Source organism: Pituophis catenifer, unplaced genomic scaffold (genome assembly GCF_029215685.1).
Source record: "Pituophis catenifer annectens isolate HBS135680 unplaced genomic scaffold, rPitCat1.0.hap2 SCAF_3, whole genome shotgun sequence".
In the NCBI taxonomy this organism is placed as follows: Eukaryota; Metazoa; Chordata; class Lepidosauria; order Squamata; family Colubridae; genus Pituophis; species Pituophis catenifer.
In genome coordinates this window covers 2,431,909-2,457,629 of record NW_027256883.1, presented here as the reverse complement: position 1 = coordinate 2,457,629, position 25,721 = coordinate 2,431,909, and the positions used below count along the sequence as shown (strand labels likewise).

Below are 25,721 nucleotides of genomic sequence, written 5' to 3'. Positions count from 1 at the left end.
TTCCAACCAGAACTGGATTCGGATTTTGTTTCTCTGTTTTTGGAGGATATATAAAAATGGAAAGTTACATCTTCAAGAGAAAAAAAAAAAAGTTTTTTTTTTTTAATTCAACGGACGGTCTGTTGGGACAGCTGCCACGTCTCCTCTTAAGAAAAAACGATCGCTTTTAAATAGTACCTTCAGCCTAACATAGGCATAAAAAATAAAATTGGAGCAGAATGTTAATTGCTTCTCAACCCAATAGATCGGGGTGGGGTTATTTTTGTCCATCATTGGTAGAAAGAAACTAGATTATTCAGCAGTGTATAAATGCTGAACCAAGAGGAATCTACGTTATTCCCCTGAAAATGGGCTTTACTGCCTTGACGTGGAAGCCTTAAGCTTCCACCAGAATTGCAAAGCAGGTACAGTTGGAAGCCTCCAAAGATGCTGCTAGATCAAGCGAGTTGGCTCTGTCTGGCCGCATGAACGTGGCAGAAGAGGTGGTCGGAGAGGGCTTTTTTTCGGCATGGCTGACCAGTCCTGGTGACCCCTTGGCAGAAGGGCCTTGGAGAAGATGAGCAGCTGGACCTGCAGTGGGGAAAACAGGAGGTGAGCGTTGCATTCAGGTATCTGCTCAAGATTTAAGCAAGCGTTAGCTTGATTTCTCAAAGTCTTCTCTATCAGCACTCTAGGGGAAGGGTGTCAGGTTTCGTTGCTATCTTAAATAAACTTCATTCTCAAACGCAAGGTCTCTAATGAATCTTTTTTATTTATTTATTTAAGAATAGGAGAACGACATCCCTGAATTCTTTGTGCAGCCAAAACTGGCCCCTCCTTCCAAACCCCTCCCTTTCCGTTCTTCAACCCCAATGTCTCATTGGCCATCGTGCAGATCCATCTCTTCGTCCCAAGCACTTTCTTTTTCATAGGAATTTTCCCCCTCCCTCTGTCACCCAAGTAACACTATCTACTAAAGAGCAGGGAACTAGGTAAAAGTTCATCTCAGCATTAAAGCAAAGCTTCTCCCTCTTTCATTCATGTCACCGCTGGAGGAGAACAAAATTTGGAACGCTGACAAAGGGATTCACCAAACCTGGCCAGTTTAAGACTGGTGGACTTCAACTCCCAGAATTCCTCAGCCAGCCATTGCTGTGTGGGGAATTCTGGGAGTTAAAAGTCCACCCATCTAAAAGCATGCTGGCTGGGGAATTCTGGGAGTTGAAGTCCACATCTCTTAAAGGACATTGGATGCGGAATTCTGGGAATTGAAGTCCACCCATCTTAAAGCATTTTGGCTGCGAAATTCCAGAAGGAGAATACACCCATCTTAAAACATGCTGGCTGAGGAATTCTGGTCTAGAATTTGGCATGGGTTTCTCCTCTCCGAGCTTGCCATTAAAATCCTGAACATTTCGTTACCAGGCTAGGTAACATCATCCATCTAGACCAAGGTTTCTCAACTGTTTTTCTCTGGCGAAGAGCTGACCCAACATTGATTTATATTATTTGTAAAGGTAAAGCTTCCCCTCGCACATATGTGCTAGTCGTTCCTGACTCTAAAGGGCGGTGCTCATCTCCGCTTCAAAGCCGAAGAGCCACAGCTGTCTGAAGAGGTCTCCGTGGTCATGTGGCTGGCATGATTGAATGTCAAAGGCGCACGGAACGCTGTTCCCTTTCCACCAAAGGTGGTCCCTATTTTTCTACTTGCATTTTTTATGTGCTTTCGAACTGCTAGGTTGGCAGAAGCTGGGACAAGTCACGGGAGCTCACCCCGTTACGCGGCACTAGGGATTCGAACCGCTGAACTGCCGACCTTTCGATCGACAAGCTCAGCATCTTAGCCACTGAGCCATCGTGTCCCTTCTGTATATTATTTGTACCCTGCCTTTATTATTTTTACAAATAACTCAAGGTGGCAAACGTAATCAACACACCTCCCACCTCCTAATTTCCCCACAAGGACCCTGTGAGGTGGGTTGGGCTGAGAAACTAGCTCAAAAGTTACCCAGCTGGCTTTCCATGGCTAAGGTGGAACTAGAACTCCCCATCTCCTGGCGACTGGCCCAAACTCACCCAGCTGGCTTCTACGGCTTAGGCGGGACTAGAACTCCCCGTCTCCTGATGATTGATCCAAAGTCACCCAGCTGGCTTTCATGCCCAAGGCGAGTCTAGAACTCACAGACTCCAGCTTTCTCGCCAGGTGCCTTAGCCACTGGACCAAACTGGCTGAACAGCTACAGTGCAAACAGGAATGTAGCCGTGTAGAGATTAAAAGGACGGGATTGGGGGGGGGGAGGTAAACAGATGTATTGCATGAGACCATCTATCTATTGGAATGAGCAAATCATGGCTTAATACGATGTACGGATGCAGAGGGAACATTTGTCCAGAGATTGCTTTGACTCACACACACCGGTCAGTGCCAGCTCCCATACTTACACATCGCTGAGCAAGGAATCGTTTAGCAAGGAGCCTTGTGGGTTGGCGAACGAGTTGAACGCTGAGCCCAGGTGGGGTCTGGATAGTTTCTCCAAAGTGGCCTGTTGGGGAACGAAGGAGGACACGTTTTCCCCTGCGATGCCATGCTCCATCTCAGCTCGTCCCTGGCCCGTGGGGGGCAGAACTCAGACAAGCAGCGGCTGGTTAGGGGGCGTTGGCCGAAAGAGCCCTCTGAGCTCCATGGACACAAGGGATGGTCACGCAACAGACAGCACCTCCAGAACATAAACCCTATATGCTGGTTTGATAGGATGACCTGGTTCCCACTGGCTTCTCCAAGCAGGCCTAAGCAAGAGCTGTCCAACCCGAGTGTCCAAGATAGCAATAGCCCTTAGACTTATATACCGCTTCACAGTGCTTTTACAGCCCTCTCTAAGCGGTATACAGAGGGAGCCTATTGCCCTCAACAATCTGGGTCCTCATTTTTACCGACCTCGGAAGGACGGAAGGCTGAGTCAACCTTGAGCCTGATGAGATTCGAACTGCCAAACTGCTGGCAGCCGGCAGTAAGCAGAAGTAGCCTGCAGTACTGCACTCTGACCACTGCGCCACCACTCTCGCTTTTTCCAAAAGGCACATGGGCTTTTTGTAGCTTTTCCTTGGAAACGTTTCGCTTCTCATCCAAGAACCTTCTTCAGTTCTTCTTCAGCTTCTTGGATGAGAAGCGAGACATCTTCAAGAAAAAAACCCAAGAAAGTCCAAGTTGCCTTTTGGAAAAACATCTTTGAGACAGCCATCATCATCATCTTCATTTAACGACCCCATAATTCCTTGCAGGGTGGAGTCTGGGCAACTGAATGGAGCTAGCAGAGTGTTTACTGGCTGGATGCCTTTCCCGACGCCAATGCAGAGTTATATTCGGCAAATATATTCTCATTGTGCCCAGAGAGAGAAACATCTGCCTCTACCTAGGATCGAACTCACAGCCTCCTGGTTGTGAGGCGAGAGCTCCACCTCTAGGCCACTGCGCCACTCCATCTTTGGGACAGCCATGACCTGGATAATTGAGAGTCTCCATAGACATGTGTCCAATGCGAGTTTAGCTTTTGCAACCACAATCCTTTTCAAATTTGCAAGATTTTGTTCATGTAATCTTAACAATAAAAAAGAACAGATCTAACTAGTTGGATTTTGTTGCTGGGCTTGACAAAATCACCCACCTAAGACCGTTGGGTGCACGCTGCATTGCACCCAACGGTGCATTGCAAAGTCATCCCAATTGTGATGACCTCTTTTTAGCAACACAAGACCCCAGCTTGAGAACCTGGCCTGCATCCCTACAGCCCCCCCCCCCCCAAACCCCCTTCTCACGCTCTGTGCTCCAACCTCTGGGTTACCTCTGATTTGTTGCTGCGGCTCAAATTCGGACGGCGCAAAGCCAGGTCAGGGAAGGAGGGACCTGGCGCTCTGCTCTCCTGATCCCTTCCCTGGGTGGAAGTAAGGAGATCCCCCTCTTTTGGTAGGGGGTCATTTTTCAGAGGGAATCCATCTGCAAAAGACAACAGGGGGGTTGGCAGAGACAAGGCCTGGTGTTCTGACCCAGCCTTAGCAGAAGCAAGAAACGGACTCCTTGTCACGGAAAAACCCCTCTTGATTTACCTCTTGTGAATTAATGGCATTCACCCACCGAAAAGCCCAGGCGAGAGTCCTGCAAGGAGTTAACTGCAGTAACAGACCTTAGCAGTTCCTTGCGATAATTGCCAGGCCCTGAGCTTCCAGCCGAAAGGCTGCAAATTTAAGTTCTGGCAGTCTTTGATGCACGAAACACCATGAGCAAAACGTTCAGAAATACGAACGGTTCTCTTCTACGACAACCACTCCTCTTTCCTTCTATCTATTCCTCAGCCAGGGAGGGCCCATTCAGCATCCATGTGTGCTTTGCATCCCGAGTCGACTCTTTGTCCTCCGTTCTTCTCCTCTCCTAACTGCTCTGCGCATACGTGCATTTGGAACAGGCCCCAGCTGTTCTTCCTCCTCACTCATCTCAGCCTCCAAAGGCAGCTGCCTCTCCGGTGGCTGGGAAATGTCGGACGGCCCTGGCTCTATCTCTGTGTCCGATGCAGAGCATCCATCAGAGCCTTCCCCAGACTCCAGATCCGGCCCAAGTTCCTCCCCAACCTCCTCATCATTCGAGTCTGCCACCAGCTCCGCTGGCAGCTGGCGAGCACCGATATCTGGGGTGATCCACAAACTGATTCTTTTCCTTGGCATTCTAGGACGTTTCTTGCCAGTGGAAGCTGCAACCAAGATTTGCAGTGGGGTCCTTTGGTGCTCTCTCTGAGTTGGGTGGTTTTCTTGCAGACATTTCGTTCACCCAGTTAGGTAATGCCATCAGTTAGTTGCACGGCTTTAAAGCGAATCTGGCCTCCCCATGGACTTTGCTTGCCAGAAGGTCGCAAAAGGAGATCAGGTAACCCCGGGACGCTGCAACCGTCATAAATAAGTCAGTTGCCAAGCGTCTGAATTTCGATTTAGTGATCACGGGGGAGATGCTACGATGGTTGTAAGTGTGAAACATAGTCATAGGTCACTTTTTTCCAGTGCTGTTGTAACTTTGAACGGTCATTAAATGGATGGCTGTAAGTTGAGGCCTACCTGTATAGCTTCAAATGCCAGAATAGCAACAGCTCATAGATTTATATACCGCTTTACAGGGCTTTTATAGCCCCCTCTAAAGTCAGCCTCTTGCCCCCAACAAGCTGGCTCCTCATTTTACCGACCTTGGAAGAGTGCAAGGCTGAGTCATTCTTGAGCCAGTGAGAATTGAACTGCTGGAATGGGCCGAGTCAGCCTGTAATACTGCATTCTAACCAGTACGCCACCATGGCCCTTCTTTCCTTCCTCCCTCCCTCCCTCTCCTTCCTTCATCCCCTCCTTCCTTCCTTCCTCCCTCCCTCCCTCCCTCTCCTTCCTTAATCACTTCCTTCCTTCCTTCCTCCCTCTCCTTCCTTCATCCCCTCCTTCCTTCCTTCCTTCCTTCCTCCCTCCCCTTCCTTCCTTCCTCCCTCTCCTTCCTTCATCCCCTCCTCCCTCCCTCCCTCCCTCTCCTTCCTTCCTCCCTTCCTCCCTCTCCTTCCTTAATCCCTTTCTTCCTCCCTCCCTCCCTCTCCTTCCTTCATCCCTTTCTTCCTCCCTCCCTCCCTCTCCTTCCTTCATCCCCTCCTTCCTTCCTTCCTTCCTCCCTCTCCTTCCTTAATCCATCCCTTCCTTCCTTCCTCCCTCCCTCCCTTCTTTAGCACTTAGCAATAGACTTATATACCGCTTAACGCTGCTTTACAGCCCTCTCTAAGCGATTTACAGAATCAGCCTCTTGCCCCCAACAGTCTGGGTCCTCATTTTACCCACTTCGGAAGGATGGAAGGCCGATTGAGCCTGTTAGAATCGAACTGCTGACAGTGGGCAGTCTCAGCCTGCAATACTGCATTCTAACCACTGCGCCACCACAGCTCTATGAAAGTACAGCAGTTCTCCACGAATCATTAAAATGCCACTTTGCACGTCAAACCTTTGTGGCTAACTTGCTGGTCACAACTCTCCCAAGCCGCTGTCTCACCTCTCAGCCTCCCCAACCCTAAAGCCCCCCTGTCCCCACCTCTATCCCAGCGGTCTTGCTCACCTGACAGGTAGCTCACCTCTTCCAGCTTCTCCAGCTCATCCAGGAGGCCCACCTCATCTTCTCTGCAAAGAGGAACCAAGACCCATTTTAGGACAGGTTTCGGTAGCTGCACTTCCAGGATTTTTGGAAGCAGCTTGGAAAAGAATCACTCTTTTTGTAAGCCCTGCAGACCAGTTTTTCAAAAGGCATCAGGGCTTCGTTTTTCCTTGAAGGTGTTTTCCTTCTCATCTAAGAACTGACTCTATTATCTATCTATCTATCTATCTATCTATCTATCTATCTATCTATCTATCTATCTATCTATCTATCATCTATCTATCTATCATCCATCTCTATCTATCTATCTATCTATCTATCTATCTATCTATCTATCTATCTATCATCTATCTATCTATCATCCATCTCTATCTATCTATCTATCATCTATCTATCTATCTATCTATCTATCTATCATCTATCTATCTATCATCCATCTCTATCTATCATCCATCTCTATCTATCTATCTATCTATCTATCTATCATCTATCTATCTATCATCCATCTCTATCTATCTATCTATCATCTATCTATCTATCTATCTATCTATCATCTATCTATCTATCATCCATCTCTATCTATCTATCTATCTATCTATCTATCTATCTATTATCTCTCTATTTATATCATCTATGAATCATTTATTTATCCTGTCTCTGTCTCTATCACTATCACTCTATCACTATTCATCCATCCATGTAACATCTATCTTATCATTCATCCATCTCATCTATCTATCCATCCCATTTATCAATCTATCTACCTATCACTCTATCATCTCGATATCTATCACTCTATCACTCTATCTATCACACTATCACTCTATCACTATGGCTATCACTCTATCACTATATCTATCACTATCATTCTATATTTATCACTATCACTATATCATTCTATCAATCACTCTCTCTCTTTGTCTATCTTTCTTTCTATTATCCATCTCTATCTAGCTATTTATATCATCTATGAATCATTTATTTATCCTGTCTCTCTGTCTCTATCACTATCACTCTCTCTATCGCTATCACTATCCATCCATCCATCCATCCATCCATCCATCCATCCATCCATCGTCTATCTTATCATTCATCCATCTCATCTGTCTATCATCTATCCATCCCATTTATCAATCTATCTACCTATCACTCTATCACTATCACTCTATCACTATCAATCACTCTGTCTATCACTATCACTCGATCTACAACTATCACTATCTATCACTCTATAACTCTATGGCTATCTACAGTATATCACTCTATCACTATCACTATATCACTATATCTGTCACTATCACTATATTTATCATTCTGTCACTATCACTCTATCAATCACTCTATATCACTCTATCATTATTGATCTTTCACTCTCTCTCTCTCTCTCTATCTATGTATCAATCAATCAATCAATCAATCAAATTTAGTTGCCACCCATATTCCACTCATATTCAAGGACTCTAATGAACACCCAACAACTGAAAGAAAGGGCAGACTGGAGAGCCCTTGCCTGTAAAATCTCCAAGAGGCGGAGACAACCGGACGGTCAAAACCACAAGGCCATAGAATTATTTCTGTGTCAATGCTAAGACTGACCTATGCAGGCCAGGAGCATGCAATTCAGAAACAAACGTTAGAAGTTTACAAAAATTACAGTCGGTGCATTCTCGCTTCCCTTTTTCCTACCTATCGGGAGTGGAGGTAACCCGGCCGCGCTTGGCTGGCTTAAGTCCCACTTTCCAAGCAGGGGTCTCTGGAGCCTTGTGGGGAAGGGGCAAAGGCGCCCGGAGGGGTCTCCATTTCCTGTGTTTCAGAGCATGGCCACAGATTCTTCCTAGGAGTATGTTGACTGCAAGGGAGGAGGAAATGAAAAATGTTGTTCCTTGTATTTCTAGCCCACCTGGAATTCGCTTTTAAATCTTCTAGTTTTTGGTTCTAAACCTGCTTTGGACTTTGGAGCTATCACCAGGAGACAGTGAGTTCTAGTCTTGCCTTAGGCGCAAAAGCCAACTGGGTGACTTTGGACCTGTCTTTCTAAACCAGTGTTTCTCAACCTTGGAAGCTTGAAGATGGGTGGACTTCAACTCCCAGAATCCCCCAGCCAGCAGCGCTGGCTGGGGGATTCTGGGAGTTGAAGTCCACCCATCTTCAAGCTTCCAAGGTTGAGAAACACTGTTCTAAACCCAGCCTACTTCACAGGGCTGTTGTTGTTGTGGGTAAAAAAGGAAGAAGGAGTATTAAGTATGTTTACAACCTTGAATTACTGATGAAAATAATAAAGGCCACATTAAAAAAATCATGTGTGTCTCTGTAGATAGCTAAAGAAATCTAACGCTGATTTATTAGCCTTCTTAAACTAAACTCTTTCTGCAATCCAATACTCAACCATGGATGAAAACCCAGCATGGAGGCTTTGAAAACATCAGATCAATTTCCCACCCGTCCGGGTTCTCTGGAAGACGTAACCAGGGCATCTCTGCCCCCCCCCCCCCTGCCAAACTCTCAGCTGCAGCCCAAAAGCCTGGCAAAAACTGTAGAAATTGCAATTTAGAATTTGACTGAAAGGAAAAAAAAATACACATCTGGAGAATAAACTGGATTGCTTTCAACAAGCCAACGATTAATCCTGGTCCCAGGGTGATCCCCACAGATATTTCCATGGTCTTTAGTTTTCCTGGCTGAGAATTGGGAAACATTGTGTTGGTTGTGTACTGTAGTGTACATTTCCTATAGCAGAAATGTGCCTCCCCTTTCCAGAATTTGAAAAATGTGAGCTACGGTTTAGCCAGAAAAAGAGAGCCTACTGCAAAGGTTTGGAAAAGCCTCCTTAGCCAGGTGCAATGTATCTTTCTTTTTTTTTTTTAATTTGATTTATATGCCACCCTTCTCCGGAGACTCAGAGCGGCTTACAATGCGTTAAGCAATAGCCTTCATACTTTTTGTATATTTATACAAAGTCAGCTTATTGCCCCCACAAACTGGGTCCTCATTTTACCTACCTTAGAAAGGATGGAAGGCTGAGTCAACCTTGAGCCTGGTGAGATTCGAACTTGCAGTAATTGCAGACAGCTGGTGTTAATAACAGTGCTTTAGTCCACTGTACTACAGGCTCTTTATACTTTATTCAAAATATACTTTTGTATATTTATACAAAGTCAGCTTATTGCCCCCACAAACTGGGTCCTCATTTTACCTACTTTAGAAAGGATGGAAGGCTGAGTCAACCTTGAGCCTGGTGAGATTCGAACTTGCAGTAATTGCAGGCAGCTGAATGATAATAACAGGCTATTAGTCTGCTGCGCTACCAGGGCTCTTTCTGTTTTTAGAACAGTGAGTTACAATCTCACTTGCTATTTTTATATTTTTATCTACACCTATACTTGAAACTTCATTGGTTTGGCCAAGGTTGGTCGGACACACAAGGAATTTGTCCAGTTTTCGGCAAAACTATGCCATGACAAACGACGGGTTCGCTTAATGACTGTCGAATTTGCAGAACGACGGCAGCGTTTGCTTAAGGACCGCGGCGTTCACTTCATAACCGCGGTGTTCTCACTTACGACTGCCCTGTTCTCTTCACAACTGCCACCAAAAAAAAAAAAAAACATAAAATCAGATTGGTCACGTGACCAAGAAACTTTAATGCCTAATTTATGGCAGGGTTTCCACACTTGGCCACTTTAAGCCTTTGTGATCTTCCAACTCCCAGAATTCCCTAGCCAGCATGGTTGTCTGGGGAATTCTGGGAGTAGAAGTCCACCAGTCTTAAAAGTAGCCAAGTTTGGCTGCCTGAGGAATTCTGGGAGTTGAAGTCCACAAGCCTTAAGGTGGCCATGTTTGGCCATCTGGGGAATTCTGAGAGTTGAAGTCCACAAGCCTTAAATTAGCCAAGTTTGGCTGCCTGAGGAATTCTGGGAGTTGAAGTCCACAAGCCTTAAATTAGCCAAATTTGGCTGCCTGAGGAATTCTGGGAGTTGAAGTCCACAAGCCTTAAATTAGCCAAATTTGGCTGCCTGAGGAATTCTGGGAGTTGAAGTCCACAAGCCTTAAAGTGGCCAAGTTTGGCTGCCTGAGGAATTCTGGGAGTTGAAGTCCACAAGCCTTAGAGTAGACAAATTTGGCTGCCTGAGGAATTCTGGGAGTTGAAGTCCACAAGCCTTAAAGTGGCCAAGTTTGGCTGCCTGAGGAATTCTGGGAGTTGAAGTCCACAAGCCTTAGAGTAGCCAAATTTGGCTGCCTGAGGAATTCTGGGAGTTGAAGTCCACAAGCCTTAAATTGGCCAAGTTTGGCCATCTGGAGAATTCTGGGAGTTGAAGTCCACAAGCCTTAAATTAGCCAAGTTTGGCTGCCTGAGGAATTCTGGGAGTTGAAGTCCACAAGCCTTAAAGTGGCCAAGTTTGGCTGCCTGAGGAATTCTGGGAGTTGAAGTCCACAAGCCTTAAATTAACCAAGTTTGGCTGCCTGAGGAATTCTGGGAGTTGAAGTCCACAAGCCTTAAAGTGGCCAAGTTTGGCTGCCTGAGGAATTCTGGGAGTTGAAGTCCACAAGTCTTAAAGGGGCCACGTTTTGAGACCTCTGGTTTAAGTCTTGACACATAAAATGGGATTTAGGGCTGAACTCACAGGTTGCGGAAAAACCCTGGCGCGTGAGGTAAACGTTCACGTCATCAGTTAGGCTGAAACCAAAGAAATCCTGTCTCGAAACCCGCCAACTTGCCTGCCACAGACAACACCAAGAGGCTGGTGAGAGATTTGAACCCCAGGGAGACGGTGTGGTGGAGCTCAGAGAGGGCGTTTGCCACAACCAAGACGAGGAGCAAGGCACGGGATGCCCCGGGGACCTGCAGGAAAGTCATGACGAGCGCAGCCAGGAGGAAGTAGACCAGGTGCAGGAGACAGGTGTAGATGGAGCTCAAGCTGAACCCTGCAAGACACGGGAGATGCAACGTTTTTTTCATCGGGGGTTGCCGTGTGGGGTTTGGCTTACAAAACATAACTTGGGGAGATCAGCAAACTAAAACAGCAGGATTAAGAAGGTCTTAAAGAAGGGCCTGGTGGCTCAGCAGACGGATAGCATTGTGATGAACACCAGCTGTCTGCAATTACTGCAAGTTCGAATCTCACCAGGCTGAAGGTTGACTCAGCCTTCCATCCTTTCTAAGGTGGGTAAATTGAGGACCCAGTTTGTGGGGGCAATAAGCTGACTTTGTATAAATATACAAAAGTATGAAGGCTATTGCTTAACCCATTGTAAGCCGCCCTGAGTCTCCGGAGAAGGGCGGCATATAAATCAAATTAAAAATAATAATAATATTTTCCCATCTGCAAAGCCTCTTTGTTCTTGGTGTTTGCTGGCAAACGTTTCATGACCCAACTAGGTAACATCATCAGTGCTCTAAGAAGGTAGGGTTTGCAAGGAGGAGGAGGAGGAAAGGGAGAAGAGGAGGAAAGGAGCAGGAGCAGGATGACTGTGGAGTCTCTGATTCTCATTGAGCTTGGTTGTTTTTCTGCAGACATTTCATTACCCAACTAGATAACAGCATCAGTGTTCAAAGGGGGTAGGGTTTGCAAAAGGAGGAGGAGGAAGGGGAGGAGGAGGAAAGGGAGAAGAGGAGGAAAGGAGCAGGAGCAGGATGACTGTGGAGTCTCTGATTCTCATTGAGCTTGGTTGTTTTTCTGCAGACATTTCATTACCCAACTAGATAACAGCATCAGTGTTCAAAGGGGGTAGGGTTTGCAAAAGGAGGAGGAGGAAGGGGAGGAGGAGGAAAGGGAGAAGAGGAGGAAAGGAGCAGGAGCAGGATGACTGTGGAGTCTCTGATTCTCATTGAGCTTGGTTGTTTTTCTGCAGACATTTCATTACCCAACTAGATAACAGCATCAGTGTTCAAAGGGGGTAGGGTTTGCAAAAGGAGGTGGAGGAAGGGGAGGAGGAAAGGGGGGGAAGGAAAGGGGGAGGAGCAGGAGGACGACGACTGTGGTGTCCCTGGTTCTCTTTGAGCTTGGTTGTTTTCTTGCAGATGTTTCATTACCCAACTAGATAACAGCATCAGTGCTGAAAGGGGGTAGGGTTTTCTTGTAGACATTTCCAAACTAGCTAATGTCATCAGTGCTAGTGCTGTGTAGTATAGCTAGGGTAGTTTACACTACACTAGGGTAGCCGTGTGTAGTCTAGCTGTGTAGCTAGTTAGTGTAGTGCTAGCTACAAATGGCTTGTGTGTCTCTCTGCATTGTAAATGGAGATTCTTTTTCATGGAACCTTAAAAACTGGAAAGCTGGTTGGGTGAAGCTGTATCCCTCCATCAAATTTTGAAATACGTTTGCTGCTTCTCCCTTTGAAAATATTTGAAAAAAGTTGGATAGTAAACTATTTGGGGCTCTAGCTTCCCTTATTACTTCAACCCTTTTGTTTTTGAATCGAAAGCGAATTTTCAGCAACACCGGATAACTTGTAGATCAGTGATTTCCCACCTTGGCAACTTCAAGTTGTGTGGACTTCAACTCCCAGAATTCCACAGCCAGTTATGCTAGCTGGGGAATTCTGGGAGTTAAAATCCAAACACCTTCAAGTTGCCAAGGTTACGGCGGGGTGGGGGTGGGGAAATGATGTAGGTATATCAGAAAAATAACTTTCCTTTCAGGGATGTTGTCGCACATAAACACACTGCCAGCGCTGAGGCAGCGCTGGCCCCGCTGGGAGAGTGAAGGGAGAGAGGCCGGATGTCAGCGCCTTAGCGCTGGTATAGAGAGGAGAGAGATAAGCTCTGAACTTTTGCCTGCTAAATCCCTTTGAAGCCGGGTTGTTGTGGAAATGAGGAGGGGGGAGACATTCCTGGGAAGTGACGAGACAAGAAGTCTGGAGAATGACTTGGAAGATAGCCAATCAAAAGCAGAGATTTGGGGATCGGAAAGGGAGGGATTGGGGGGCAAAAGGTCAGTCTTGTCCACATTGAGTCATGATCCGGTTGCTGTGCTCAATTAAAGAAAAGATTTCCTTAAAGATTGGCAGTTTGGAAATTCATTTATTTTGAGATAGCATCGAAGTCTGACACACAGATAAACCCAGGCGGAGCTTCGATTGTGCCGTGGCAGCTGCCATCTTGTCTTTTATGACGTATCCTGTGGTTTCCGTGCCCCTTTTCAATTGGCTGCAGGCCTGTTGCTCAGAGGTCGCCTTACCTGCCCAGGTTATGAATCTCTGGATGTACTGCAATCTCCCTTCCACCTTGGTCTGCATTTGCTCCATGGTTTGAAGGACCAGCCCAAAAGTCTCGTTCATCTTCCTCAGTTTCCCCAGTAACTCATCATGGTACAAGGTGGTTTGCTTCTGATAGGCCAGGAACAAGTCCACATTGGTATCTGGAAGAAAAAAAAATAAGATCTCAGGCCCGGTGGAAAGGCAAGTGGGCCTCAACTCAACTGAGTCTTCTCCAACCTTCTGAGTTCTTCTAAGCATGGTAGACTTCCATCCCTGCCTCACCCTGTGTAGGAATGAGAGGACTGCGGGGTCCTTGGTGCTCTCTGAGCTTGGTGAGGGTATTTTTGCAGATGTTTCATTACCCAACTAGGTAACATCTTCAGAACTGGAAGGGAGGAGGATTGGCAGAGAAGAGGAAGAGGAGAAGGAAGAGAAGGCGATATGGGGTCCTTGGTGTTCTCTAACCTTGATTGTTTTCTTGCAGTCGTTTGTTGACCATCAGTGGTAGAAGGGAGGAGGGTTTGTGGAGTGGAGGGAGGAGGAGGAGGAGGAGGAGGAGAGAAGTATGGGGTACTTGGTGTTCTCCGAGCTTGGCTGTTTTCCTGCAAATATTTCATTACCCAACCAAAGATCATCAGGGCTAGAAGGGAGAGAGGTTGGAGGAGGAGGAGGAGGAGGAGAGGAGGAGGAGGAGAAGGAGAAGAAAGAGAAGAGCTGTAGAGCCTTAATATTCTCTGAGCTTGGTGGTTTTCTTGCAGACGTTTCATTACCAAACTACGTAACATCATCACTGCTAAGCTTGAGAGGAATGGCGCATGAACTGCTCCCACCACAAACCTATTTTGGAGTAGACTTCTTGAGCCCGTTTTTGGACCTGACCCAAGTCCCTCAGGATGGACTGGTGTCCTTCTTGAAGCTCCACATCCTGCTGGTTCAGATGACTGCTGACATTTTCTGCGAGAAGGGAAACAGAGGCAGCGTTGTTCCAACAGTCGGTGGCAACAGGTTAAAGGACACACAAGCAGGGGTGAAATGCTCCCGGTTCGGACTGGATCGCCCGATCCGGTAGCGATGGCGGCTGGTGGTTCAGAGAACCGGTAGCAAAAAAAATCCCTGCGCCCCTCCCCACCATGCCCAGCTGAGCCGCACAATCATCAGAGGCTTTTTTTTTTTTTTTTTTACTTTCAAAAGCATTTTTTCTACAACCTCTTCCGACGAAAAAAATGCTTTTAAAAGTAAAAAAAAAAAAAACCCTCTGATGATCGCGCTGCTCAGCTGGGATCATCAGAGGCTTTTCAAAGCATTTTTTTCTGCAACCTCTTGGCCGAAGAGGTGGTAAAAAAAATGCTTTGAAAAGTCTCTGACGATCCCAGCTGAGTTGCCTGATCGTCAGAGAGGCTTTTCAAAGCATTTTTTTAAAAAGCCTCTCTGACAATCCCAGCTGAGTTGCCTGATCGCAAGAGAGGCTTTTCAAGGCATTAGAAAAAATGCTTTGAAAATTAAAAAATAAAAATAAAAGTTGGCCACGCCTACCCAGTCACATTACCCCCCCACACACCAAGCCACGCCCACAGAACCGGCAGTAACAAATTTTACATCTCACCCCTGCACACAAGGTCCAGTCGCCCAAGATAAGTTGAGAGTCATTACTCTCGGGTCATCATGACGCTTATGAAAAGCTTCTTCAACTTACATAAGGGAATATTTTTTAGTGGAGTGGGCAGAAGAATAAAGATATTAAGAATTATTAAGTATGGTAGTCTTGTAGGAAAGTGGGTGGAGACAGGTTAGTTTATTGATTGTTTAGTTTAAGAAAAGGGATATTATGTTTAGATATGAATATAATTAAAAGATTTGAGTTAAGAGATATAACGATGGGAGTGAAGGAAATGGGTAGACTATGAACTGAATACCGGTAAATGTTAAATTAGGATTTATTATATAGTTTTATAGCGGAAGGTTGTTTTTAAATGATAGATTAATATACATAAAAGATTTGATTTATTCTTATGCTAAATTAGGAGTTATTATATAATGTTATAGTAGAAAGTCATTTTGAAATGTATAGTATAAGGGGGATATGATAATCTTATTAGAAAGAAAGGGTCAGCATATGGGGATGGAGTAAGGGGATGGTAAAGTATTATATAATCTGTTATGAATTTGGGTTTTATTATGAAGAAGTCACAGGGGGAGGGGAGGGGAGGGGAGGGTGAGTGGGGGTTAGGGAGGAGGGGGAAAAAAAGGGGGGAAAAAATTTGTATTTGAAAAACTTTTTCAATAAAAAAAAAAAAGCTTCTTCAACCGGTATTTGAAGACAACTAACTTATTCCCTGCGTCATCTTTCAGCCTACAAAACAACTTTACTTCCCTGGATTTCAATTCCAGCGTTACTGATAGAAAAATATTGGTAGCACAGGGTTCAAATGAGGCGTTCATGAGTTTGGTTGTTTTGCAGATGTTTCCTTACTAGGCAAGCTAACTTTAGTGCTAGAAGGGAGGGGGGGGTTTCAGAGAGGAGGAGGAGGAAGACTATGGAAGTGCACCTCTGAGCTTGGTTGTTTTTTTTTGCAGACGTTTCATGACCCAACTACATAACATCAGCAGTGCTAGTAGGAAGTGGGATTTGTGGAGTGGAGGAAAAGGGGGAAGAGAAGGGAGGAAGAGGAGGACGACTGTAGGGTCCTTGATGCTCCCTGAGCTTGGTTGTTTTCTTACAGACCTTTCATGACCCAACTAGGTAACATCATCAGTGCTAGAAAGTGCAAATGGCCAAGAAAACAACCAAGCTCAGAAAACACCAAGGATCCTAGAGTCCTCCTCCTCCTCCTCCTGCTGCTCTCCCCAAACCCCCCTCCCTTCTAACACTGATGATGTTTCCTAGTTGCGTCATGAAAGGTCTGCAAGAAAACAACTGTTCTGTCCCCTTTCCTCACACAGGCAAGCATAATACCAAGCACGCCTGCCAATATTTTATTAGGTAAACAGATTAGAATTCTTGGCAGACCAAGGTTTTGGCAGCAAACTGCCAAATGCCTGTCGAGACCGTTTTCACTCCCATAAAGCAGAAGAGGACTTATCTTCAGTCTGTTCCAGGAGCAACAAATTATCCACGAGACAGAGTTTAGTCAATGTTCAGTCCAAAATATATCCAAGCCGAATTTCAGAGATCACGATGTGACTTTCAGGGTTTAACTTTGTCCGTCACAAAGCCTGAAGAGCAATCCCACCCACTTTTATTCCTGGTGGGGCGTGGCTCCGTGACTCAGCTCAATCTCTGGCCCTCCCACGCCTCTTCCATTGCTGCGCACGCTTCTCCCTCCGACGCTGCCCGGGATCAAGCCAGGATTCATCCTCCTCGCTCCCTATCAATGGGTGCTCCGATATGCCTTCCTCCTGGCACATCCCAGGCTGTTCCTCCTGGCCTTCAGATGGAACCTGAGACATTGCCAGAGAGGAGGGTCCTGGAGAGGGAGGCCTTGTCAGTTCCTCCCCATCACCTTCTGAGTCCTCTTCCTCTGTTAGGACAGGCTCGGGAGTTGGGATCACAACAACAACCAAGCCCATAGTGTAACAAGGACCCCACAGTCCTCCTGCTTCCCTTCTCCTCCTTTCCGCAAACCCCACTCGCTTCCAGCACTGATGATGTTATCTAGTTGGGTCATGAAACATCTGCAAGAAAACAACCAAGTGTAGCGAGCACCAAGGACTCCACAGTTTTCCTCCTCCTCCTTGCAAACACCCCTTCCTTCTAGCACTGATGATGTTACCTAATTGGGTCATGAAACGTCTGCAAGAAAACAACCAAGCTCAGAGGGCACCAAGGACCCCTCATTTCCACCCTGAGCTACAAGCCCTCTTCCTCCTCCTTGCAAACACCCCCCTCTTCTAGCACTGATGATGTTGCCTATTTGGGTCATGAAACATCTGCAAGAAAACAAACAAACTCAGAGAGCAGCGCTGGCTGGGGGATTCTGGGAGTTGAAGTCCACCCATCTTCAAGCTTCCAAGGTTGAGAAACACTATTCTAAGTCCTTAGAAGTCTAGAGACCACTGGGATGGAAGGAGATTACGGCCTCAGTTTACGGCCATCATTTAACGTCCTTTCAAAGTGACCACAGGTGCTGCCAAAGCAACTGACGACTGCGCCCTCAGGCATACAGCCTCCTTGCGACCCCTACGATCAAAATTCGCTCTCTTTGCCAACCGCCGTCGAATTTTACCAATATATTTCGCAACGCTCGCTATCTTCCAGGGCGGTGGGATTGCCATTTGCAACCTTCTCAGGCGGCTGCCGGCCAGCGGGATTTGCTTCATGACTAGGTGATTCGCTTAACGGCAGCAAAAAGGTCATGAGATCGGGCACGGCTCACTAAACGACCACACGGCTTGGCGCAGGGCTGTGAAAATCAGGGTGCTTAGATCTGGCCTGTGGGGCTACCCTGGAAACAGCCAAGGACTGGCCCGTGGTGCCTCTTACCAGTGAAAACGGAGTTTCACGGACCTCCTGAGCTCCGTTTTCGCTGGCAGAGGGTTGCAGGAGGCCGTTGCAGCTGAAAACGGAGCTCGGGAGGGTCCCACGCAGCCTTCCTGACCTCTGTTTTCACTGGCGGAGCGCTCGTGCCACCACAGGCACCCCCGACACAAATGACACAGTGGGTGCCTAGGCTGGCTCGAGTGCTCCGCCAGTGAAAACGGAGCTTGGGAGGGCCACACGTGGGAGGCCGTTGCAGCCAAAAACGGAGTCTGGCTCTCCCAAACTCCATTTTTGCTGGCAGAGGGTTGCTGGAAGCTGTCGCAGCCAAAAGCAGAGCTCGGGAGCCCGTTTTTTTCTGGCAGAGCGCTCGGGCCAACACAGGACCCCCTGACAGAGATGACGTCAAGCTGGCCACACACCCTGCCCCCCCCCAAGTCAAACACAACCCTGACGCGGCCCTCAATGAAATCGAGTTTGACACCCCTGGTTTAGTGAATGGACGTTCCAACACCGAATCGTGGTTGTAAGTTGAGGACTACCCGGAGGAAGGTTGGAGGTGCCCCGGAGAATCCTCACTGCTCGCTCTCTCACCCATCCTGCGTGTGATGCCCTCCAGCAGCTCGGCCACCTGTTGCTGCCCACTGGCGATCAGGGCCTTCTCCTGCACCAGGTGCTCCAGGTTGCTAGAGAGAGATTCTTCCATCTGCGCCTGGCCGCCGCGAAGCGTCTCTTGCCGGACGAGCAGCTCCTCCTGAGCGCTAACTACGCGTTGTAGGGACTCCGAGGTGAGCAGCTTCAGCTCCTCCTGGCTCCTCTGTCGCGGGAGGGAAAAAAAAGATGCTGGAAAAATAAAGCTCACGAGAGAAGGAGCTTCACTTTTCCGGCTCCCTTCTCGTAATACATATGTCAGCACTTCAAACTGCATTTACTCTAGTGCTGACATAGGAAGGAGAAGCGGAGGCATCTGGAAAGGGACGTTTGACTTTTCACCTACTTATTTTCCCTGGAGATAATATCCCCTAGGAGATGGGATGGGAAGGGGGAAATTCCTTTGAGCTAGAGCGGTAGATTAGGGATAGAACGACTTGGAAAATGGCCAATGAGTGCAGGGGAGTGGGGAGCGGAAAGGGAGGGTTTTGGGGCTGGAAGTCAGTGTTGGCTTCGATGGAGTCGGATTTTAGAATGTCGTGCTTAATAAATAGGAGTTTTCCTTCAAAGACTTTGCTTGAAATGCAATTTATTTGAGACGACCTCGAAACCTGACAACATAATTTAATTTTATTCAGCATTTTGTTCAGCATTCCTACGGTGCGTTTTTAAAAACCAGGTAGTCCTCTACTTACGACAGGTCGTTTAGGGACAACATAGCAGAACAAACACATCAGGACTAGATTCAGCAGTTCATCTGCATTTCAAAGACAGAGGCCGCTCTTTTGAAGACAGCAAAGTCCATATTTTGGACAGAGAGTAACCTGGTTTGAAAGAGCACTCCAAGAGGCCCTCTATGTCCAAATTGAGCACCCCTCTCTCAACAGAGGGGAAGGGATATGACATCACCTATCTCCGGTCAACAACACAGTCCTTTCAGAAGGCTCCACACCCATTTGCACCACTCAGGTGACTCTGAGGACACAGATAATCCCAGGAGTGGGATTAAAAAAATGTTAGCAACCGGTTGTCTGTCTGGTTGTTGGGTGGGCATGGCCATGGTGGGTGTGGGTACTTGGCCTCCTGCACCACGGTCGGCGGGGGGGGCATTTTCACTCTTCCCAAGCTCCGGAAGCTTTCCTCAAGCCTCCAGGAGGGCGAAAACGGCCTCCCACATTTCCGGACTTCCGGGAGGCCCGTTTTTCTCTCTCCCAGAACCTCTGTATGGGCGCTGCCCTTACCTGGCATCCAAAATGGGCCATGTGGAGACTCTTGGGAGGGGCAAGGGGCTGGGCCAGCCAGTCTTCGCAACTATCGGTTCGGCAAATCGGATGTAAAATTAGCATCCGATTTTCCCGAACCGGCTGAATCCCACGTCTGGATAATCCTCCAGGTGACCTTAACAACTCGCTAAAAGAATGCAAATGACCAGCTGTCTGCAAAAAGTGTAAATCCTTCCACTCCCCACCATCCAGTCAGAGCTGAAGAAGCTTTTTGGGTGAGAAGCAAAACATCTTCAAAGGAAAACCAGAAAGTCCAGTTGCCTCTTGAAATAAAAGCAGCTTTTTGGGATGTTATGAAATTGAATGCAGCCGTTTTCCCTCATTCATCCCAGCACGCGCACACAGATACACCCCCCAATCTCCAGAGCAAAACTGAGGAAAACAACAGTTCGAACCTTGAGCGTTTTCATCGCCTCCAGCTGGCCGACCGCGGTAGAGACCAGGGCGTTCACCGTATGCTCCGCTCGGCGCTTGAACTGCATCTGGCGGGTGGCGTAGCAGACGGCCCGCGCTCGGTTGCTGACGATGTGATAAGCGTTCCAAGTATCCGGATCCATTCCGGTTGTGCATTCCGCCAGGGCCTTTTGCAAGGAAAGGAACGGAGGGAAGAGATGCATTTGAGAATCCAGCATTGGGGGGAAGATATTTTAACAATTTTTTTTTTTATTAGTTTATGTTGCAGCATACAAAGAAAATAGAAAAGCAAATAGCAGGAAAAATAGGGAAGAGTACGGAAAAAAGATGAAGTAATTTTAAAAATTTTGGACTGTGCTGAAATGGATAGGCTAACTTTAAAAATAAAAGATAAAGACACAGAATACTATCAGAATAGATTTTATGAATGGTTAGAGACAAGAGGTAGGAATTAGAGGAAGAAAGATTATGAATATTTGTATGAATAATAGATAAGATTTATAACTACAATCATCATAATTAACAAAAATGTAAATAAGCCAATATAAAAAGAAACTTAGTTAAAACTTTTCGGTCATATTACTACCATTATTTTCAGTACACATGTTATTATATTATTATTACTATTATTAGTTCATGGGTTAATATTTATTACTATTTTCTATTTGACCTTTTTTTCTCTCTCTTTCTCTTGTAAATTGTATACCCTGACAAATGCACCGTATTCAAAAATATTTATGAATAAAACAATAAAAAAAAGGGGAAAAAAAAAAAGCACTGACTTCCGACCTTCAGTGCAGTAGAATAAGGCATTGACATCAAATCTCAACTTTTTACTTTTACGTAATAGTTTAAAGTAATTTAATTTAATTTAATTTAATTTAATTTAATTAATTTGATTTATATGCCGCCCCTCTCCGAAGACTCAGGGCGGCTATTTTTATAACAACAAGCAGCCATTTTTATAACAACAAGTCTATCTAATAATCACTAAAAAACAAAGTCAAAAGTTTCATTTTTTTTCCCACCTCAAGCACAAAGTCCAGAAGCGGTTTCCAGGTAAAAATAAAAGTATTTTTTTTTCCTTTGATTAAAGCAGTCAATTTAACCATCTCTGCTAACTCCATTTAACGGACCTTGGAAGGATGGAAGGCCGAGTCGACCTTGAGCCGGTCAGGATCGAACTGCTGACAGTCGGCAGAATTAACCTGCAGTACTGCATTCAGATCACTGTAACTGTACGGCTCGAAGTCTTTGTCATGGGAATTAAAACAAGAATTTCAACCTGAGGTGGAACCGGTGCTTGGCCAAGGTGCCTGAAGCATTGTCTGAAGGTGCCCAGGTGTGCCTACGTACCATGTCCTCAGTGCACAGGTAAGTCCTCCGTCCTTCGGCACTGGCCTGGCAGTTGAAGAGTGCCACTCCCAGCTTGGCCAGTTCCTCTTCCGTGAGATCGGTGCAAGTTGAGCGTAGTTGTGAAATAACCTGGATCAGGAAAGGACAAGAAAAAGCCCCCATCACCACCACTACCATCAATTCACGGGTGCATTGGCCAATAGGATGGGGGGAACGGCTGCAAAGGAGGAATGGGACTGGTAGTCCTCGAATTACGACCGCAATTGAGTGCAACATTTCCATTGCTAAGGAAGACATTTCTTCAATGAGTGTTGCCTCGTTTTACGACCTTTCTTGATACGGTCGTTCAGCGAATCACTGCAGTGGTTAGGTTAGTCACACGGAATCTGGCCTCCCCCATTCTGACTCGGCCTGTCAGACGGTCGCAAAAGGGGATCACATGACCCAGGGACACTGCGACCCGTCATAAATACGAGTCATTTGCCAAGCGTCTGAATTTTGATCCCGTGTTCATAGGGATGACATCGTAAGAGGGAGAAGCAGTCGTAAGTCATTTTTAGAATGGAATGGAACAGAACAGGAGGGAATAGGAATAGGAGAATAGAATTAGGCAGTAGTGGGTTCCTCTTACCTTCGCTAGCGGTTCGGAACAGGGAGCGCGCATGAGTGGACCTTCTGTGCATGAACGAAACCTTCTGTGCATGCGCAGAGCGTCCATGATGACATCCGGGAGGGTGGGCGGAGCCTCCCACCGCCACCACCGGTTCGACCGAACTGGGGCGAACTGGTAGAAACCAGGGGTGAAATGCTCCCGGTTCGGACTGTATCGCCCGATCTGATAGTCATGACCTCTTTGGCCGAAAAAATGCTTTTAAAAGTAAAAAAAAAAGCCTCTAATGATCGCGCGGCTCAGCTGGGATCGTCAGAGGCTTTTCAAAGCATTTTTTTCTGCAACTGAAAAGGTTGTAGAAAAATGCTTTTAAAAGTTAAAAAAGAAAACAAAACTAGTTGGCCACGCCCACCTAGTCACATTATCCCCCCCTCCAAGCCACGCCCACAGAACCAGTAGTAACAAATCTTACATTTCACCACTGGTAGAAACCCACCACTGGAATTAGGATTGGGATTAGAACTAGAATTGAACAGATTAGAACAACAGAATTAGAATAGAATAGGAATAGAATAGAGTTAGAAATAGAGCAGAATTAGAATTAGAAATAGAATAGTGTTAGAAGAGAAGAGAATTAGAAGAGAATGAAATTACGGTAGAATAGAACACAATAAACAGAGTTGGAAGGGACCTTGGAGGTCTTCTAGGAAGAGACCCTATACCATTTCAGACAAATTTCAGTGCCATTGTAATATCAGCTACTAAACCAGGGGTGAAATGCTCCCGGTTCGGATCGGATCGGCCGATCTGTTAGCGATGGCGATGGGTAGTTCGGACAACCGGTAACAAAAATCCCTGGGCCCCCCCTGCCCATGCCCACCCAATCACCCGGTCCCCACTTGCCCACTTGGCAGCTTGCTGCTGCTTTCGGGCTCGCTCGCTTTTCCTGCCTTGCTTCGGCTGCTGCAATCCATTGCATCAGCTAGCAACTTAATCTGCCTGCCTGCAATCAATCCAATTGGTCAGCAACTCAATCTGCCTGCCTTGTGCCTTCAATTTGGTAAGTAACTGGGTTTTTTTTTTAAGTAGGTTTTTATTGTTTTAGATATAGCAATTTAAAGTTAAGGAAGTTTTAAATTTAGCTGCTTTTATCTAAAAATATAAATAAAATAAAATAATAAAATAAAATCTTTGTGCCGCTTTCTGAGATTTGGTGTGTTTCTGTAGTGTTTCACTCTAACTACACCAACACACAAAATCTCACAAAGCTGTATGTGGCATTTCGTGTGGAAAAAATGTGAAAGTTGGTTTTTGAGCTTTTTGTGGCTGTGTGACGTTCCCGCTTGTTGCAGGGGCCATTTTGGGTGAAGTGCAGCTGCTTTTACATTGTGTGTGTCAGTTGTGTTGTGTTGTGTTGTGTGTGTGTAAAGTGTGAAAGTTGGTTGTTGGTACCTCTTATTGTTGTGTGTTACTTTACTATTTTTATTATTTATTATTATTGACCACGCCCACCCGGTCACCTGACTACCAAGCCATGCCCACCAATTAAGCCACGCCCACAGAACCGGTAGGGAAAATTTTTAGATTTCACCCCTGCACTAAACAAACAGTTGTAAGTCGAGGACTGCCTGTACAAACACACACACACACACACACACACACACACACACACCCTACAAAGCGCCAGAGACCTTGTGATGGCAGGAATCCAGAAGGGACATATCCACTGCCTGAACTTCAGCGAGGAACCTCTCATCAGCCGTATCCATCTCAAAGGGCACTTTTGCAAGGCCGGCTGGGTCTGGAGCAGCAGCTGCTGCCTCTGGATGGGGAACAGGAGGTGGGGAGGCCTTTTGGGTGAGCCAGCCAAAAAACCCAGAGGAGGGGCCAACGACCAGAAGCAGGGGGAGAGAGAAAAGGAGGGCCCAGCTGTGAAAGGGCAGCATCTTCCAACAATGCCTGCAGTAAAAACAAACAAACAAACAAACAAAAAAAATGTTTGTACCTGTAAGAGAGAATATCTGTAAGCTCAGGACTGAAGGGTGGGCTCATCAGCGCTCTCTGAGCTTGGTGGTTTTCTTGCAGACATTTCATTACCTGACTGAGGAACAGCAACAGTGCTAGAAGAGAGGGGGTTTTGCGAGGAGGAGGAGGAGGAGAGTGAGGTCCTTGATGCTCTCTGAGCTTGGTTATTTTATTTATTTATTTATTTATTTTTAAATTTGAATACCACCCTTCTCCCTGAGGACTCAGGGTGGTGAACAGCCAAGTAAAAGCATAAACTACAAACATTAACATACAATTAAAAAGATATATATAAATTTGGCCCCATGATTAAAAACAATAACAAACAATTAAAAACATTTTAAAAAGTGTTAGGCCAGCCCGGCTTGCTGGAAAAAGAAGGTTTTAAGGGCACGGAGGAAGGCACCGAGGTCTTGGATTCTCCTTTTTTCTGGGGGCAGCTGATTCCAGAGGGTAGGTGCCCCCACAGAGAAGGCCCTCCCCCTGGGGGTCACAAGCCTACATTGTTTGGCTGATGGCCCCCCCGAGGAGGCCCTCTCTGTGGGAGCGCACTTTCCTGCATAAGTTTCATTACATTATTATTATATTATTATTATTATTATTATTATTATTATTATTATTATTATTATTAATAATAATAATAATAATAATAATAATAATAATATTTCTATGCCACCCACTCTCCGAGGACTCTGGGCGGCTTACACCAAAGACAGTATACTAAATAGCATATTGCCCCCAACAATCTGGGTCCTCATTTTACCCACCTCGGAAGGATGGAAGGCTGAGTCAACCTTGAGCCGGTGAGATTTGATCCGCTGATCTGCTGAACTGGCAGTCAGCTGAAGTAGCCTGCAGTACTGCACTCTAACCACTGCGCCACCTCGGCTCTTGCAGGTAACATCATCAGCTACCTTCCTTCCTTCCGCTTCCTTTCCCTTCCCTTCCGGTACTAATTTATACTCCTTGCAGACAGCTGGTCATTTGCATCCTTTAAAAAAGTCCTTGAGGCGACTTGGAGGTTTGTCTGTGTCCTCAGGGTCACCAGAATAGCGCAAATGCGCATGGAGCCTTCTTGGAACTGCTGAAAGGAGGACTGTGTTGTACAGCTGTGTTTTCTGCAGGATGTTTTTCTGCCCTGTGTCCCTTCACTGTTGAACATCTTGCAGAAAGCACAACTCCACAACACAATCCTTTCAGCAATTCCAAGAATTGTAAGGATTTTAAAGGCCAAAGACCCACATTTTCATACTTCAGCTTTTTACATTTCATGTTGGCTTCTTAAGCCAGCTTCTATAACAGAATAACAGAGTTGGAAGGGACCTTGGAGGTCTTCTAGTCCAACCCCCTGCTCCCTAGGCAGGAAACTCTATTCCATTCCAGAGAAATGGTTGTCCAGTCTCTTCTTAAAAACTTCCAGTGTTTGAGCACCCACAATTCCTGGAGGCTAGTCGTTCCACTGGTTAATTATTCTCATTGTCAGGAAATTTATCTTTAATTCCAGGTTGCTTCTCTCCTTGATTAATTTCCATCTGTTGCTTCTTGTCCTGCCCTCAGATGCTTTGGAGAATAGCTTTA

General features: G+C 46.2%; 1 protein-coding gene across 1 annotated transcript; it reads right to left on the bottom strand.

Annotated features, from left to right (window-relative positions):
- Positions 1-437: 437 nt before the first annotated feature.
- Positions 438-24,064, bottom strand: LOC139315558 (protein brambleberry-like). Its single transcript, XM_070941945.1, has 12 exons — positions 23,810-24,064; positions 21,509-21,637; positions 20,134-20,319; positions 18,399-18,621; positions 14,168-14,284; positions 13,312-13,491; positions 10,850-11,056; positions 7,820-7,982; positions 6,098-6,159; positions 3,819-3,970; positions 2,422-2,522; positions 438-570 (listed from the first exon to the last, which is right to left on the bottom strand). The coding sequence occupies exons 1-12, from the start codon at positions 24,062-24,064 to the stop codon at positions 438-440; spliced, it is 1,908 nt and encodes a 635-aa protein (XP_070798046.1).
- Positions 24,065-25,721: the final 1,657 nt, after the last annotated feature.